This window comes from Octodon degus, unplaced genomic scaffold, assembly GCF_000260255.1.
Source record: "Octodon degus isolate 3935 unplaced genomic scaffold, OctDeg1.0 scaffold00008, whole genome shotgun sequence".
Lineage (NCBI taxonomy): Eukaryota > Metazoa > Chordata > Mammalia > Rodentia > Octodontidae > Octodon > Octodon degus.
Window position 1 is genome coordinate 2,646,606 of NW_004524584.1, and position 17,683 is coordinate 2,664,288.

A 17,683-nucleotide genomic window follows, 5' to 3' on the forward strand; every position below is an offset into this window, starting at 1 on the left:
TTTTTTTTTGGCAGAACCAGGGATTGAACTCAGGCCTTTGCACTTGCCAGGGAAGTGCTTATTCCACTGAACCATCTCCCTGGCCCTATCCCCTCCCCTTTTGAGACAGGATTTTACTAAGTTACTCAGGCTGGCTTGAACTTGTTATCCTCCTGCCTCAGCCTCCAGAGTAGCTGGGATTATCCACCATTGTGCCCTGGTTGGGTTTTTGCAAGCAATCATTTTAATGATCCTTTGTCAGAACTCATAACTAGAGTTCAAAACTCATACTTCATAACTAGACCTGAAATATGCTGAGGGTACATCTGGGCAATTTAAGCAATCTAAGAACTGTTTCTAGATGATAAATTGTGCTGTACTGGCTATAAAAGATTCTGATCAGGTTAAGACATTACTACTAGCCATAGGAGAATAGATTGGAAGGTCTATCATATTATCTTGTCTTTCTCTTTCTTTAGAATAATTGCCAGTCTCTTCCTTCTGTACCAGGAATTTTCAGGAACTGCTTTTGAACCACTATGTTATCAGTACTGCCTTCCTGGTTTCAATCCAAGTCTGGTGTTATGCAGAAAATAAATTCTACTATAATGGAACTACTAAGTGCCAAATAACAAGTTCATAATTGGGCAGATCGGATTTCCCTGCTCTAGGGACTGAATCCAGGACCTCATGCACACTGATAAGTACATGCTCCTCCAGTCCCTAACTAGAGATATGATAATATAGTAAAACTAAGGCTATAAGGTTTCTTCTATTAATTTTACTTTTCTCTATTGAATACAAAGTCAAATAATTTACAAAATGCAGAAAAGAGAAAAAAAATCCCAGCATTCAATCCTTTCTTCAATAACTATTATTAAAATTAAGCATGAAAAGATTATTTTCTGGGGCCAACCACATAGCGCAGCAGATTAAAGCGCCTGCTTAGGCAGACAGAGGGACCAGGGGTTCAATCCCCGGCATGCTGTGCCAGCCTGCCCCCAGTGTACTATGATTGAGATTGGGTGTGGTGGCAAGCACCTATAATCCCAGGGCTTGAGAGGCTGAAAACAGGAGAATCACTATGAGTCCTACCTGTGTAGTGAGACCCTGTAGACCCTGTCCCAAATACATAAAATTTTTTTTTCTGATACCAGCAGTTATCTGCTTGAAATAATTAATAATCCTGACTTATAAAATTAAAACTTCTTAAAAAAATAAATTAAAACTTATTTAAAACATTATTTAGCAAATATACTATTGTTTGAAAATAGTCTATTGTGTAATTTTCCTTATATTTGTGATTTCAAGTTGTTTAGATTGACTATAAGCTGTTATTTATACATGCACTAGTACTAGAGATCGAACCCTGGGCCTCCACACTGAACAATATTTCCAGTCTGTTTTTTATTTTGAGATAAGAGCTTGCTAAAATGCCTAGGTTGGGCTCCAATTTTTGACCCTCCTAAATGCTAGGAATATAGATGTATACCACATACTCAGCTTGCTTATTTATTTATTTATTTATCCATTCATTCATTTATTTTTGAGATACGGTCACTCTATGTTGCCTAGGGCGGCCTAAAACTCTTAAGAGTGAGGTGATCTTCCTGTTCAGCACCTAGAGTAGCTTGGATTAGTTATGTGTCACAATGATGTGTTTGATAATATCTTTTTTAAAAATGACCATGCTAGGTCAAAAGAAGTAATGTGAAATAACCATATTTAAAAATGAATTATTTGCCCCTCCATCCAAATCAAACAATTCAGAAGTAGTTTTTAAACCCGAACCACAAATTTCAGTGTTAACTGCTATAAGAAGTTATCTGACTAAGCTCTAACTGGACCGCGCAACACCTAGGGGAAAAAGTCAATACTAACCTCTTTGCTTGGAGAAAATTCAAGAAGCAGATTACATAACATGGATGATGCTACTACTAGAATTTCATCTGGTGCATTCTGCAAAACCTATGGAATAATAAAAACAGGATATCATTAAGGTTTAGAATTATGGAAGTGAGATAGATCACTAAGACTAAAACACAAAAACAAGGAGAGCTGGGCAACTAAGCAAGATCTATCTCAAAATAAAAACTGAAAAAACACTGGTGACATAGCTTGGAAACAGAGCAAGTGGAAGGCTTGCATTAAGACACACATACACACACACACACACACACACACACACACACACACCTTTTAACTTGATTTCACATATTGTAGAGATATAACATGTAAGATATAACATGGAATTCAGAAGATGACCTCTAACACCAATCAAATAAAATTTCATCAAAATAATAACAACAAAAAACTCCCACGAGCTTTTTAATTAAAATCAAATGGCTGCTCACTTGTGGTTTGCTAACCAACAGTTTAAAATACCGAGAAGTAAAACAGCAAAACTAGCAGATATGTAAATAGCCTCTGAATCATGAGAAGGCTAAATGAATCTAAAACAAATTATTGGTTTACTTCCAAACTTTTAATACTATACTTTAAATGTGCAACAAAGTCACAGTTTGAAAGCAGTTATATGCACATATATCCAAGTACACAAAATTCTAGATTGTTCATCAAATCTTTCCCTGGGAGAATTAGAAAACATACGTTGCTCCATTTTTGATGTGAATGATACAGGGGTTTTGAGCTGAGCAATCATAGAAAATGACTCCAGTTTCAAAGGGATTTATTTTAGGAAGCAGAAGAGTAATTTTAAAAAATGTTGAACGGATAATCAATAAATCAAGACTGAGTTGTTATGAAAAAGGTATCATCTGAGAACAAGATTGTAAGTCTGTGAACAATACAAGAACAAATCACTTAACTGAGGAGAGCCTTTAAAAATGCAGGAATGCCAAATCTGGCTTTAATGTTTTTAGACAAAGCACTGTGGGTTTGAAATGGACTTTTGTGGGTGTAAGCTGGCACATTCCTTCAACACATGCGTTGCCAGTGTGGAAAGGCTTTGATGATGATGTTGCAGAGAGGGGAGTCAATGTATAATCCTTCTGAGTTTAGAGACTCTTAATGAGGACACAAAAGGGTAACAAGGAAGGAGGAATATTTAGAAGGGCTGCTACCTGTCCAACAGAGTGAAACTCAAGGAGGAGTGCTAATAGGTAACAATCCTCCTAGTCTTTTTACCTTGAAAACCCACTTCACATTCTTCCTGCTTGTAACCTTTCTGCCATATTGATGTACCTATTCTGACTTGAAGCTTTAAGGGAGGGCAAGAACACTGTAGTAAAAAGAAATTTTTTGCTGGTTCACTGTGCCTGGATACTTTGCTTAGTACTTAGTAAACACTCAAAAACAAAACAAAAACCATAAGCAAAAAACTTATGTTGACTAAATCCAAGATATGGTCAGTTAAAAAAAAAAAAGGAAAGAAAAAGAAAAAGACTGAAGGCCAAGTCAACCTGTGCTTCATTAAAGAGATAACATTACTGGCACCACTTGGTCCTCAGCTCCCTTTGCCCTTACCCCATGTTTTAGTTTTTACTGAGGTGGGAGGTCTCAACAGCAGACCTAGTGGCAAAAATGTATATTAAAAAATATCTAAGAATTGCAAAGAGACTGAGAAAAATGCTATTATTTGCAAATGGCTGATTGCTTTTCTTGTTATACCTATTACAAAGATAACGACGGATATGAGCTTAAAGAGTAGTATGGAGCAGATAGATCATCTGAGCGAATAAAGCTTTCATTAACAAAAGACAACTAGTAGGGTTGTACTTTCCCCTTACATGAGATGCGGACCCCAGAAATTCTGTAGATCTGGAGATCTACAGAGTACCACATTCATGGAGAAGCACGTTCAAAATGCTCTATCCAAAAAAATTAGACAAAGTCCTAGACTATAGGGGAGTGCTGGTGGCTAGCTCAGCTCACAGAGGCTCTGTGGCATGAGGATCTTTTCTTCTTACCTTCATTAAAGGTTTCCACACAGCATGATCCTGGAAACTGGTTCGAAGTTGCTGTACAGATCTGGATAAACTGTGCAAACATCTACAAAGAATAATCAAAATTAGTTTTCCAAGAACCCCAAACTCATTTTTCAAACAAACTGTTTGCCTTTTCACTATTATTGAAAATAGCATATCTACAGAGTAGACAGTAAGTCAACTCATGATGACACCTCCTGGGCTTTGGAGGCTAGGTTCTCTGTGAGATGTTATACACTGTCTGAATTCACCTGAACATACTTTCCATTAACATTCATATTCTGCACTTATTCAGTGAACGACTGGAAAGGAAGTAGGTTAAATACACAGCAAAGGATGTTTATTCAGACCATTTAAAGCTCATACCTGACGGCAGCTAACCGCACCTTGACACTAGACTCAGACAAGCCAGTCACAATTCGGTCCATCATATTTTCAGTCTCAATGATCTGGAGAAAAAGGTTAATGCTGCATAAATAACAACACAAAGGTGACAAACTTCATTGCTTGTAAATGTAAGTCTGTTAGCGCCCATTACAAGTTTAATATTGCTTTTGGCAAAAGTTTTCAACTCTGGGACAATCATCTTGTGGTGAGGGCAGGCAGCTCATCAGAAAGGTAAGGGTAGCTCACTAAGGACAAGCCAGGTGGTATGGGGCAGGTTTTGTTTATTTTCAAAGACACTTAAAACAAAAAATTAGCACAATATTACAGTCTTGGGTGAGAGGAAGGTATCACCAAATTTCTATCAGGTAGGTTCTTGCCAGAGTAAGATTCTAGACAAATCAGTCCACACTTAGTCCTGGTGAAATGAAATCTGGGTTTCTGACAAAGATTTCTGAATCTGTGACTACTTTTCTACCAACAGGACTGAAATTAAATTAAATATTTATAAAGGTAACCATCTCTTACTATAGCATCTTTCACTGGTACATGCTACAGGTAATCACAACAATCATAAAGCTTTATTTTTTCAACTTGAAAACAAGACAGCTTGCAGTTTTCCATTATAAAGCAATGAACAGACTCAAAATAAATGGTGTGCAGAGGAAATTAACTGTAATCTGTGAAAAGATATAGAAAAACGACTTTCGTATTAAAGTAATAATGTAAACAAAAACATGTTAACAAAAACAATGAATTTTCCTTGAGTTCTATGTGCCAGGCATTGTGCTACGCATATGCATTATCTAACTCTCACTCGTTGGCAAGTATTATTAGAATTATTCCCATTGACCTCTTAGGAACTTGAGCACTGTGGACAACACAGAACTTCAGTGGGACCACATAAGCTTAGCCACACTTGTAACACTGACTTGATTAGAGAAGTAGGCCTATATTTGTCAGTTCCACAAATGGGCAACTGATTAAAGGGACCTATTACTTTCCACTGGGAAAATACCTAGACCAAAGGATCTTAACCCCGATCAAGCTGAACAATCCTTATGGAGTTTTAAAAGTTCTTGTCTACCACGCTAATCAAATTGTCCAAGCACTTGTCACTTATATTTTTAAATAATCTCAGTGAGTCCAGTGTGTAGCCAAGGTTGAGGATCACTGACACAGAGTAAAACGAGTTAGAAACCAGACTTGAGGGAAAAGTAAAAAAATCCCAGGATGTCCAAAGCCAATAGGAAGAGGGTAGATAATATAGTTGAAATGGACAGTGACCAGAAAAAAGAATACTATTAAGAACAGGGACCACACTTAGCTGTAGGTTAGGAATGATAATTTTAATGTAGTGTCTTACAGCTTCAAAGTAGCCAAGAATATGTAGTACTACTTGGATATTTGATTGCTCTGAAACTTGTCAAATTTGGTATTCAACACTTAGATGTGAAAATTTTGTCTCAGTACTCATTTGTTTGGTACTTAAAGTGCAACCTAGAACTTGTCAGGTTCAAATGTCTCACCATGCTTTATCCTTTCCAGCCCAAATATTTTGATAGTCATTGTTCTGAGTACTTGTTGAGACTCCTGGAACCAATTCACAAGTACCAAGGCCCCACTGTACAGTGACTTACCCCCAATCTTACCTTTATGTACAATTATTCTGTCCTGTCACCTCTAGGCCCTACGCAACTCTTCTGTCAGTCTATCTACTCCTTTTGGCCCTTCTATAACCTCCTGCCAACATGGACGCCTGACTGTTCTCTGAGCACTACCCCACCTTAACCAGTCCTCACAGCTGGTCCACTAATTGTGTTCTTTTTTTTTTTTTTCAACAAATAATACACTGCATATAACTAATTGTGTTCTTAGCTGCAAAAGATCTCTATATTTTCAATGGTGTCTACTTTCCACTTGAAACTCTTCTAAGCCTTTCCGCACCCACTTTAAATTCACAGGGGATGTGCTTTTTTCCTGGGACACGTTATCTCAATTCTCTCACACGCTTTTTTTAGACAGCCCTGGTATGTTGTCCAGACTGGTCTCAAACTTTTATTCAAGTGATCCACCTGCTTAAGCCTCCCAAGTACCTAAGACTACAAGTCCACTACAAGCCTGTGTCAATATGCTTAGCTCAACATCCTATTCCTTCCTGAAATGTCTCTATGCTCTTGTTTTCTTTCTTTACTCTTGTTTCTTTACCCCAGTTCAGGGCCCTTCTACCACGTGGGCATGGTGGTGTATATCTATAATCCCAGCACTGTGGAAGGCTGAAGCAAGACAATGGAAAGTTCAAGCAAAGCCTGGGCAACTCAGCAACTTAGACCCCGCTTCAAAATTTAGAAAATAAAATAAAATAAAAGCGGACAGTGATGTGAGTCAGTGTGAAGACTCTGGGTTCACACTGTGTGTGTGTGTGTGTGTGTGTGTGTGTGTGTGTGTGTGTGTGTAAGTGCTTCTACCATGGCTCAAAATATACCTCTTCATTCTTCTTGCACCTTACTCTGCCCAACTCTGCTGGGTCCTGTCCCTCAACCTGGCTCAATTCCCATTTCTGCCCCTATTTAAAAGAAGTGCAGGAGCCAGGGAGATAGCTCAGTAGAATAAATGCTTGCCTGGCAAGCTCAAGAGCCTGAGTTCAATCCCTGGTTCTAAAGAAGAAGAAGAAAAAAAAGTGCATACATTTCAGCCTCTCACAGTTATATTCCATCTCCATTTCTCATTCTTAAATGGACATGTGTCCCAAAGTCTGTCCATCTCCTACTCTATACAAATATGACAACATTATGACTTCAATATCAGTTTAGTATGGGTAATTCCAAATCTTAAGTTTTCTCTTAGAATTATTTCCTGACCTCTAGTTCCATATTTTCAACCACCTAATAAATATAACACTGTGTAGACATTTAGTGGAACTTCTGACTGCTTGTCTTATACTGTTTAACTCTCCCATCCTCACTAAACCTGCTCGTTTCTTGACTTCATGTCTTTTTCCCTCTTCTCATGGTGTTACCATTCTCCCAGCTACCCAGGCACAAAATCTGTATTACTTCTGCCTCACACTATTCTCTCTTTAACACCTAATTTATTTGCAGTATGCTGTATGTTCATTTCATCATCATTCTCACTTCAGTAGTTAGGACCATATTACTCTTACCTTGGGAATTAGAGTAATGTTTCCCAAATTAATCTTCTGTGCTACAGCAAATAGGAAAGATTAAGAGGCTGTTACTTCAATCAAGCATAAGTCATTGTTTTTGAAACAGGCAAGCCTAGCTAAGTCATGACTTTCAGGATCAGAAACAATCTAAAGCTTAGAGGCAAAGGTCTTGAGCAGCTGGGTGTGGTAGTGCCCTGGATACAGTTAAACCATCAGAGAATAAGGGGGCGGGGTAGGGAGATGAATGGGATACAAGATCACTCCTCAACAAGAACTAATACTATTAGCATGGTGCTTAGGAAATCTGGGTACAGGCAAGACCTAAAAGAGGCTCTTGGTTAATGACTACTAGTTACACTGACCCAAAGATGTAAACCTACCCAGGGACAGGACCAGTGTAGTACTTACGTGACATTTAATCAACTACATCTCGGTACAAACACAGGTCACAAACCCCCGAAACTGCCCCCAAATTTCTAATTCTGTACAAAAAAATGACCAGATAATTCTATGGGCTAGAGTCCAGACTGTGGCCCCTCCCCAAAATTAGTAAAGCTGATAAAGAACCTAGGAAGAAGGAAGAAGGTGGTGATCTAGAAAAAAGACCTGTGGGTAACCAACCTAGTGGATAAGCAGTGAAATGAAAAGTTATCAGCAACTCACTTTATTTCTTTGTATCTTTAGTAAAATGAAGGAGAAAGCAATGTTTATTTCCTGTCTTTTGTAACCAGCAGGTGAGTAAAAATCAATCCAGGCAGAACTATCATGTTGTCAAAAACTGGTTTTATTTTTATTTTTGATACAGGGTCTCACTACCCTGTTCTGATTTTGTAGTGATCCTCCTGTCTCAGCCTCCCTGCTGTTGGGATTACAGGTGTGCACCACCATGCCTGGTTCTGGGGCTGGCGGCACACCCAGGATTCCAGGGCTGGCATGGCATGTAGTACCAGGGATCGAATTCAGGACCTTGTGATTGACAGGCAGGCACTTAAGCCACTGAGCTATCTCCCCAGCCCTGAAGTTTTATTATTGATTAGGAAGTAGACATTAATAACCTACCACATGGATATTCAGGCTCAGATTAGTGCCCAATCCCTGTAACACTAATGGAGTACAGGTTTGTATATTCTTTTAACATTTTCTGGGGTGAACTGTACCTGATTCTTTGGAGCATAGGTACTGGGTGGCTGGTAAGCTTCTCCCCTGAGCCATGTCATAAAACAGTAGTACTACTGGGAGGTACTTTCCTTTGGGTACATATGTTGACCTTCCTTTCTTCCCTGTCTTTCTACCTTTTTTTTTTTTTTTTCTTTTTGGTTCTGGTGACTGAACTCAAGGCTTTTGTACTGAGCCACATTTCCGGCCCTCTTCTCATTTTCTTTTCAGACAGGTTTTCACTAAGTCACTAATTGCCCAGGCTGTGCCTGAACTTGAGATCTTCTTGACTCAGTCTCTTATAGTGGTGAGATTACAGGTCTGAGCCACCACATTTAGCTCACAAATTGACTTTTCATAGGCAACAGTCTATTAAATTTTCTGTAATAAGAGACACAGATGTTCAACTGAACCCTCAGAGTGTTGTAGAAAGCAAATTACCTGAATGTTCAGTTATCTTCTCTACCAAGATTACCAGTTAAGTGTAATATAGTGGTGCTATCATCATAGCACTTGGGAGGCTGAGGCAGGAAGACCATCGTGATTTTAAGGCCAGCCTGGGCTACAGAGTGAGGTCAATTCAAAAGTGTATCTAGAGAGGCCATGTGGATGAGCAATATGATCTCCCCAAGGCTGCACAGCTGTGAGGGCATTTTCATTTGGACATGGAGAAAAGGGGTATTATAATGAACAAATGGAGCAAAATGAAGATAAAAATGTGACTACACAACAAGGAAAGGTCTGGAGATTCAGAGGAAAATTCTCGTTAGTAGGGAAAGAGCTGGCAGTGGTTACTGCTGCAGTCAGTCTCTTGACACATGAGGCTCTAACAGAGAACTATATAGTTTTTTTAGACCTGTGGTTGGGAAGTCAAGAGCAATAATACATGTTCTCTATGATGCCTTTTAGTAATCAGGAACCATGTTCCAAAGCCTTGATATGACAGAAAGTGCCAAGTCCTAGCACCCTGCAATAGCACCTTAGGTCCTGCAAGAAGGAGTGCGCAATGCCAAGGGGAGCTGGAGGTTGTTCTGTCTTAATGATTCTTATTCCAAGATTCCATACTCATAGCTCAGCAAATACGCACTGTGGCACAGCTGGCTGGATCTGCAACTAAAAGAGGGGTGGGGCAGAGAAATAGACAAGATAGACAAACAGACCAGACCAGACCAGACCAGACCAGACTGGACCGGACCAGACCAGACCTGACTGACTGACCAACCGACCAACCAACCAACCTCTGTTACACAGATACTACGCCTGGCCAGCAAGGATAGTGACCGACTCTCAGAGTAGAGGACCCCATTTCTCTTTCTCTGCTCTTCTAGGGGCATGAGTAATAAACTTAACTAATCACAGAATTAAATCATCACATCCTAAACTGATCAAGTTTGAGGTGAGTGGACTAGGTACTGTGTTGGTGTCTTCAGCCTTCTGGACCATGCTTTTGCTAAGTGTTGTATCTCTGGTGTTACAACTCTTGCAGGAACAGACAAAGGTTTATGGGTAGGATCAGAGCCTCTTGTTCCTAGCATAAGAGACCCTGATGACCCACAGGAGAGCAGAGCAATCAGCCTACAGGTCATAGAGAAGCAGAACCCAGATAACACTAAGGTTCATGGAACACATGAAAATGTCAGAATCTTAAGTCTGAAAATGGCCTTCAGATAAAAGTGAATTTCCCTGCCCTCCAAGAACTCCAGTAGATCCATAACTTAGTTATGATCAAGACATAAACAATATTTGTCTCAAGGCAGAGATACAGTCTTCAAAAACCCAGACATGACTATTCTTCCGCCACAACCCAATAATGAAGCATTCTCTAAGTGCTAGAAAAATTTCAGCTTGCATGTGGGACTATATTCAAATCAGGTCAAGCAAAACAGAAAGTGAACTTAGGCCAATTCTTGGTGGTATCATGAACTTCCCAGATAATTCATAGTGGACAGGTAGAGGGACAGCAAAGCGGTCATTCTGTTAACATCACTTATTTATGCCAACACACACAATAGCTAGGCAAATACATCTTAATTTCAAATGGGCTTGTGTAAAACATTCTCAGGGAACTGGCCAGGAAGAGTAAGGACCCGGAATTGAACAGTGAAAGCCAGCAGAGGTAGCCTCTTCAAGATCCAAATAGATAGACGACCAGACCCGGAAAGCCTAGTTAAAGCATGGAAAACTAAGCAGCCAAGCAGGGCACAGTAAAAAGAGATGAGGAAGAAGGATCTATCATGAGACTAGACCTGATGGGTGGAGATGACAGTATTTTGTCCTGTAAGTGTCATAGATGAGTCACACTGTGGGCTGCTTATTTTGAGGTCTAACTCCTCACTTAGTGAAGATACTCATTTCAGAAATGGAATAAACTGAGGATGACAAAGAGCCTATGAGGTAACTAAAAAAAGTAGAAGCCATAGTGCAGTATACAACCAGCTTAGCCAGGTAGATTCACAGAATCAGCAAGGGCTGGGAAGAGATCCACTGCCAAAAGCAGAAAACCACTTTTTTCAGGTTATTTCTTAAGATGATCATAGAATACTTAACTAAAGGACATGGTGCTACACAGCATGAAAGATTCTTGAGCACCTAGTATTTATAATTCCTGAGTATATCCTTATAGTATTTCTCCTTACTGAGGAAAACAAAAAGAGAAAAAAAATCTCCAACAGTACATAGTTTACTATGAATGTAGCAAGGGAAGCTGCAGTGTTTGTTCTTAATCAGGTTTAGTGAGGAAACCACTTCTCTTACTACGTTCTTCTGCATAGCATTAGTGGTAGCATGGAAAACAATCCTGAAGTATCAGCTCTTTAGTTTCTGATTTGATTAATACTAAAATGTGAAGACATCTAGAAATGGTCTTATCCAACTTCATATAATGACTGGTACTGGGTTAGACTGGGGCGAAGCTGGTGCTCTTTTGGGTTTTTCTGGTGTTATTCTTTTCTATTCACTATGCTGTAAGGGTAAGATTTTTGCCTAGTCTTAATTAAACTGAAGCCTACCTTTGAAAATGGGAGGGGGGGAGAGAAGTCTATAATGTTATCAATGCTTTAGGAACCATAGATTACATATAATACCCTAGGACAATAAAGATTTGTATATTCAAGTAAGCAAGAGGGGCCATGATCCAAGTGTACTGACAGAAGATACTTCAGAGAGCCTCTGAAAGAAAAACTGGCAAGCCAAAGATTCAGCTTTAGTTTGGGGTATAAATGGCAAAAGTTAAACAGGATGCAAGCCAATGAAGAAAACAAAAGCAACAAAATCACAAGACTGACTTCTAATCTCTTGTCAACTAATTTTCCATATAATTTGATCTTTGTTTTAGAATTAAGCCCTAGCAGTAGGGAACTGCCTAAGGGAACATTCTCCTGCCCTCAGTCTACAAGAGTCATCCACCTGTTCTGAGAACAGCAGGCTTTCTCAAAGTTATCTAATATCTTTGCCAGTTCCAAAGACTTTCTGTACTTTCCTCTAGTGCCTTAATAAAAGGAAGAGCAGATACTTGTTTTTTTTTTTTTTTAAACTAAATATTCTTTTTTTCTAAAAGAGAAAAAACAACTCTTCAGCTTTTCCCAGATCACTAATCAAAATATGTTCTGGAGTCTCAGTAAACATTTTACGAAGTCATTCTTCCTTCTCTCATTCTGTTGACAGCCACTCCCATATTCACACCAAATTTCTCTAATTGCACCATCTTAGGTCAGCAGAACAATGTTTGAGGTCTCCCCTCAGCCAGAGAACTGAACTCAGTCCAAATCTAGCCTCTCCTGGCCTGGCCTGGCCTCGGAGCTGGAACAGTATCACTTGGCTTAGCGGTAGAGAACACAAAGTGGGATCCTTATGATGGGCCCATTCTTTCTTTATATTTCTTTATTTGGTACAGGACCTCACTACGCAACTCGGACTCATAGTAATCCTCCTGTCTCAGCTTCCCCAGCACTGGGATTATACACCTGTGCCACCATGCCCATTTAAGAGGCCAGCAAGGTGCACCCGGGATTCTAGGGCCAGCACAGCATGCGGTACCAGGGATCAAATCCAGGTCCTTGCGCTTGCCAGGCAGGTGCTTGGACCGCAGAGGTATCTTCCCAGCCTGGTGGACTTTTTCTTGAGCTTCTGTGTTTCATTTTTGCTTTGAAATCTCTTTAAGTGGTATTTTATAATTTCAATCCCAGTAGTCTTTTAATTTTCTTTTCTTTTTTTTTTTTTTTTTTTTTGCCAGATCTGGGGATTGAACCTAGAGCTCTGTACATGCCAGGAAGTACCCAACAATCCCCACCCTCTTTTCATTTTGAGACTGGATCTTACTAAATTGCCTAGCCTGGTTTCAAATTTGTGATCTTCCTGCATCAGCTTCCCAAGTAGCTGGGATTACTAGTATGTAGCAGCATGACACTCAGCCTTTTAATTTCTTTAATAGCTGATAAAGTCACTCATAGTGTTCAGAAGACACATTCAAAGAAACTTCTGATCTTCTCTATACTTTGGGGAAAAGTGGGAGCTCTCTCAACTCAACTTTTCTTTTCTCTAAAATGAAAATTATAAACACTTCTAAGCCAGAAAAATGTACATGTGTAACACACAGATTAAGGCATCTATATTTTCTTCTCCACAGAAGTTTTAAATTTTTAATTAAACTGAATTAAAGGTTAATGAGCTACTGATATTCTTTTCACTTGCAAATGAACCACTATATTAAAATTCAAACAACAGAATTATAAACATCTCTCTCCTTATCATCTTCCGTTACGCAGTGTCCCATGAACTGTATAATATATGGCACTGGTCAGCCTATATCTCTATATCCACAGCCACATACAGCGCTTATTATCCTCCAGTTGGCTGGTTAAATTTTTAGGTCCAGACATAAACAATTTATTCCACAAATACATGTTTAATGTCTATAATATTCCAGTTATTGCTTTTATGTAGCTTATATCATAGTGACAAGCACAGCTTGACAAAGGAGCAGCTATTAAAAGAGGATTCAAGGACAGGGAAATAGCTCAGCGGCACAGTGTCTAACTAGCAAGCACAAGGATGTCAGTTCGATTCTCAATCCAAAAAAGAAAAAAGAAAAAGAAAAAGAAAAAAGTGAGGATTACAGGATCTCAAAATATTGCCTCAAGTTTAAATCTATTCCACAAGAAGGTTGTTCACAAAATACAATGCTAAAATACTATCTCTACATGACATCATTAACTTGGGAATTTCCTCTTCAGAATAATAATTTATAATCCAAGATAGTACATCTAGATAGTACCTTTAGAAAAACATTTAAAATTGATATTTTAAAATAAAGGCATAGATATGGGACTTCCTTATTTATGGGCCAAAAATTTGTGACATGGTTTTAATACCCTGGAAGAAAAGCAGTAAAGAGTTCAAATAAACTTATTTATGTAAGATATTTTAAGAAACATTCATATTAGTCTATTTCAAGTATAGTCACATCTTAATCAGATCCGAGTACATCAATCACGACAAAATGAACTTTCAATATGGGCAAGACTTTCAAACACACATGAACACTGCAATCACTACGTACTAATTTAGCCTCAAGTCCCTAACTACTTTTTACCACAAGCACTCACAAGGCACATACCAATCTCTGTTTCATTCCTAGGCACCTAAGAGGTGTACCATATATATATCATAATAGATGAATTAAAGTATCTCATTACCTAATTAGTACCAAATGCTATGTGCGAGAAGTGACCTGTTCTCAATCTGCTGCACTGCAACCTGCCAGTACAAACTATTCAGCTATATTACCAAGTTCTTTCAACTCATTGCACTTTCCTTTTCACCTACTTCAGACCAATCACATACTTCTCTGTGAAATTTCTATGTCATAATTTGGATGCAGTAATGGTATTTAACTTTATATAAGTAATGCACTCATTAGGAGCATAGGCTTTGGAGTCAGAGAGACTGGGACAGAATGTAAATTCTATCACTTACTAGCTGGTAGCCTTGGTCAAAGTGCTTGTTTCTTGGTCTGCAACAGCTATCTCACAGGGTAGTCTGAGGTGTAAGAGAGATAATGTGTTAATGCTCAGCACAGGGCCCAGCACATAGTGAGTGCTCAATAAATTGTGGTTGCTATGTTTATGTTGAATTCAGCTTCAAACACATTATACCTTGAGTTAAGTACGTGAATTGTATTTTTTCATGTCCCACAGAACCTAACATAACGCTCTATTACATAATGCTTAACAAATGTCTGCTTACTAAGTAGACTAGATCTGTATTTTTTTCTAGACATGGTATCTCATTCAAGCAACTTTGCTAACAAATATACAGAATCCTGTACCATCTCTTATCACAACCAAGAGCAATAGTTTTTATCCAGTTGTCTGATTCTGTCTACCACACGTTATAATCATTCACACAGGGAAACAATCCTGTGACAGTGTCATACTGTCAACCCTTGCTAATGCTTTTCTTCAAGAAGTCACACAACTGGCCTTCTGCTGCTCCCTCTCTGAGCTATGCTGGGGCCTCATTTCTTTCTATAGTCCAGCAGAGAGGCAAAGAGAAGTGTAGTTTGTTGTTGTTTTATTTTTTTAACCAAAGTGACTTTTAATACTTTGTATTTAATTATGTGGTATTAATACAAGGTACAGATTTTGTAAGTAAAGTCCAGAGAGAAAATATTTTAGGCTGTGAGGACTATATGACTATATGATTCTGTCATTAGCAACTCAACCTGCACTGGTAGCACACTAGTAGTGCCAGTCATAGGCAACTCAGAAACAGAAGAATATGGCTGTACAGGAACAAAACTTTATGAATATAAATCTGAATTTGTTTTGCATGTCAGGAAACTTTTTCCTTTGACTTTCCCACTTTCATTTAAAAATACAAAAATCATTCTTATATTGCAGGCTACAGAATTACACATGTAGGGCTGGGGTTTAGCTTAGCGGCACAGTGCCTCCCTGGCAAGTGCAAGGTCGTGACTTCAATTCTCAGCACCAAAAAACCCCCAACCAAACAAAAAATAAATTACACATGTAATGGGTACTCACAGAATATGAAACTTTAAAGACACCTGTGATTAAGCATTTTAATAATGGAAAAGTATAGCAATAGTCTTGACTCCTCACCACAGCCTCAAGCTTTTCAAGGTCTAGTATTATAAAAATGTTTACAATTAGTCAAGCGTTCTATGCATTCCACCAAAAATGTTCTTGAAAATCCAGTAACATCATTCACTGTATTAGCTTTACAGATTTAAAGACCATATACTAGCCCATTTATTTTTAAAAATTTGATACAGGAACTCACTACACAGTTCAGATTTGTAGTATCCTCCCATCTCAGCCTCCCCAGTGATGGATTACAGGTGTGTGCCACCATGTCCAGTTTTGGGGCCAGCGTGGCACACTTGAGGTTCCAGGGGCTGGCATAGCATGTGGTACCGGGAAACAAACTCAGGTCCTTGTGCTTGCCAGGCAGGCGTTTAGACCACTGAGCTATCTCTCAGCTGCTAGCCCATTTCTTATAAGGTTTATAAGACACTTGTGTCTTTTAACTATATTATAAAAACCTAATAAAAACTACAAACCTCTCTTTTTTTTTGTGCGGAACCAGGGATTGAACTCAGGTTCTTGCGCTTGCCAGGGAAGCACTTATTCCACTGAGCCATCTCTCCGGCCCCTTTATTTATTTATTTTTTATTTTTTACAAACCTCATTTTTAAAAAACATTGTCAGTCAATGTTTTAAGATACTACACAGCACAAATAATATATATCAATTTTATGTCTCCATAGAATAAAACCAAGATTAAAATTTGTTACTTTATTTTATAAATACCTCTATTATATATATATAGCATTATCAAGCCCAGGTTTGCTGCTTTCAGTATGCTGAAGGCCAAGGATGACAACACTGCAGGCAAGTGGCAAAACCTGGTCCTGTCATAATTATCTCTTTAAAAAATACTTACCATCATGAATGAGAATTGCAAGGTTCATTTAAAATTCTTTGTTAGGCCAGCTTTAAGAAGATAACTAACAATTTAGCCAGATCAAGTTAAGGAATTATTAATTCTAAATAAGCCTGTTGCTTGCTATTCAGTAGCAAAGTCAAGTCCTAACAATTCCTAAATTCTGAGGAAAACCTGCAAAATGTTCAAGGTTGTTTATTTCAGTTGCAGGCTAAAGCTTAGAAATAACTCCTTACAACTGTCTGATTTTATGACAGAAACAAATACAAAATTTTGATGTTATTCCTTTTAAAATGACCATTTAGAATTTTCAAATTTTGTAAAATATTGAAAATACAAACTCATGGTACATTGTGTTGTTAAGAAAACCAACTAGTTATTAAAATTATGCTGTAACAAATGATAAAAATGTTCACAGTGAATGCTTAGCAAGATTTTAAAATAGCAGAAAACTATTATAAAAACTGGTCCAAACTTAAAAATGTATTATAAAGCATTACAAATACAGAAAAATTTACATTTGCTCAAAATTTGAACATTTTGGGATTCAGTGTCATAGGAATGATGGTCTTTTGCAAAATAATATTCATGACAACCATGAAGAAGAAGAAATACGTAACAGGTTAGAATCTGGTCTCTTTACTTTTCTCCAAACATTTATTACCTACAATTTTAACCAACTACTGATTTTTTTATATACTCTATTTAATACCAAGTAAAACAAACAAAATTACATTCGGTAGTTTGGAGGGCATGCTATGACAATAGTTTTAAAAATCAGTATTTTAAAATAAGACAAAACATCTTGTCACTAATAAAGAGATACTCCAGTAAGTACTTATTTTTGAAATGTAACTATTCTTTTAGTGAAATAAGAACTTTAGAAATTTATAATATAAAATAATTTTCTTCACAATAAACCTTTCCTACTATATCTCTAATGTTGTTACCTTTATTCCCAATACACTAAACATAGTATTTCTTTTATTTCTCCAATGAAGTCATTTAAGATATTCCAGTAGATGCATCCACTTATTGAGCACCAATTATGTAGCAGACTTCAGGCTAAAATTAGAAGTATATTACA

The 17,683-nt window shown here is 38.0% G+C and overlaps 1 protein-coding gene across 3 annotated transcripts in view; it reads right to left on the bottom strand.

Moving 5' to 3' along the window:
• The window catches only part of Armc8 (armadillo repeat containing 8), a 105,188-nt gene that overhangs the window by 29,335 nt on the left and 58,170 nt on the right, over positions 1-17,683 (bottom strand). For all 3 annotated transcript variants that reach the window (XM_004624982.2, XM_023704991.1, XM_023704987.1), the window contains 3 exons: positions 4,293-4,375; positions 3,909-3,990; positions 1,861-1,947 (listed from right to left, as the gene is read on the bottom strand). In XM_004624982.2, the coding sequence (XP_004625039.1) occupies positions 1,861-1,947; positions 3,909-3,990; positions 4,293-4,375 (252 nt within the window). The remainder of the gene's footprint in view (positions 1-1,860; positions 1,948-3,908; positions 3,991-4,292; positions 4,376-17,683) is intronic.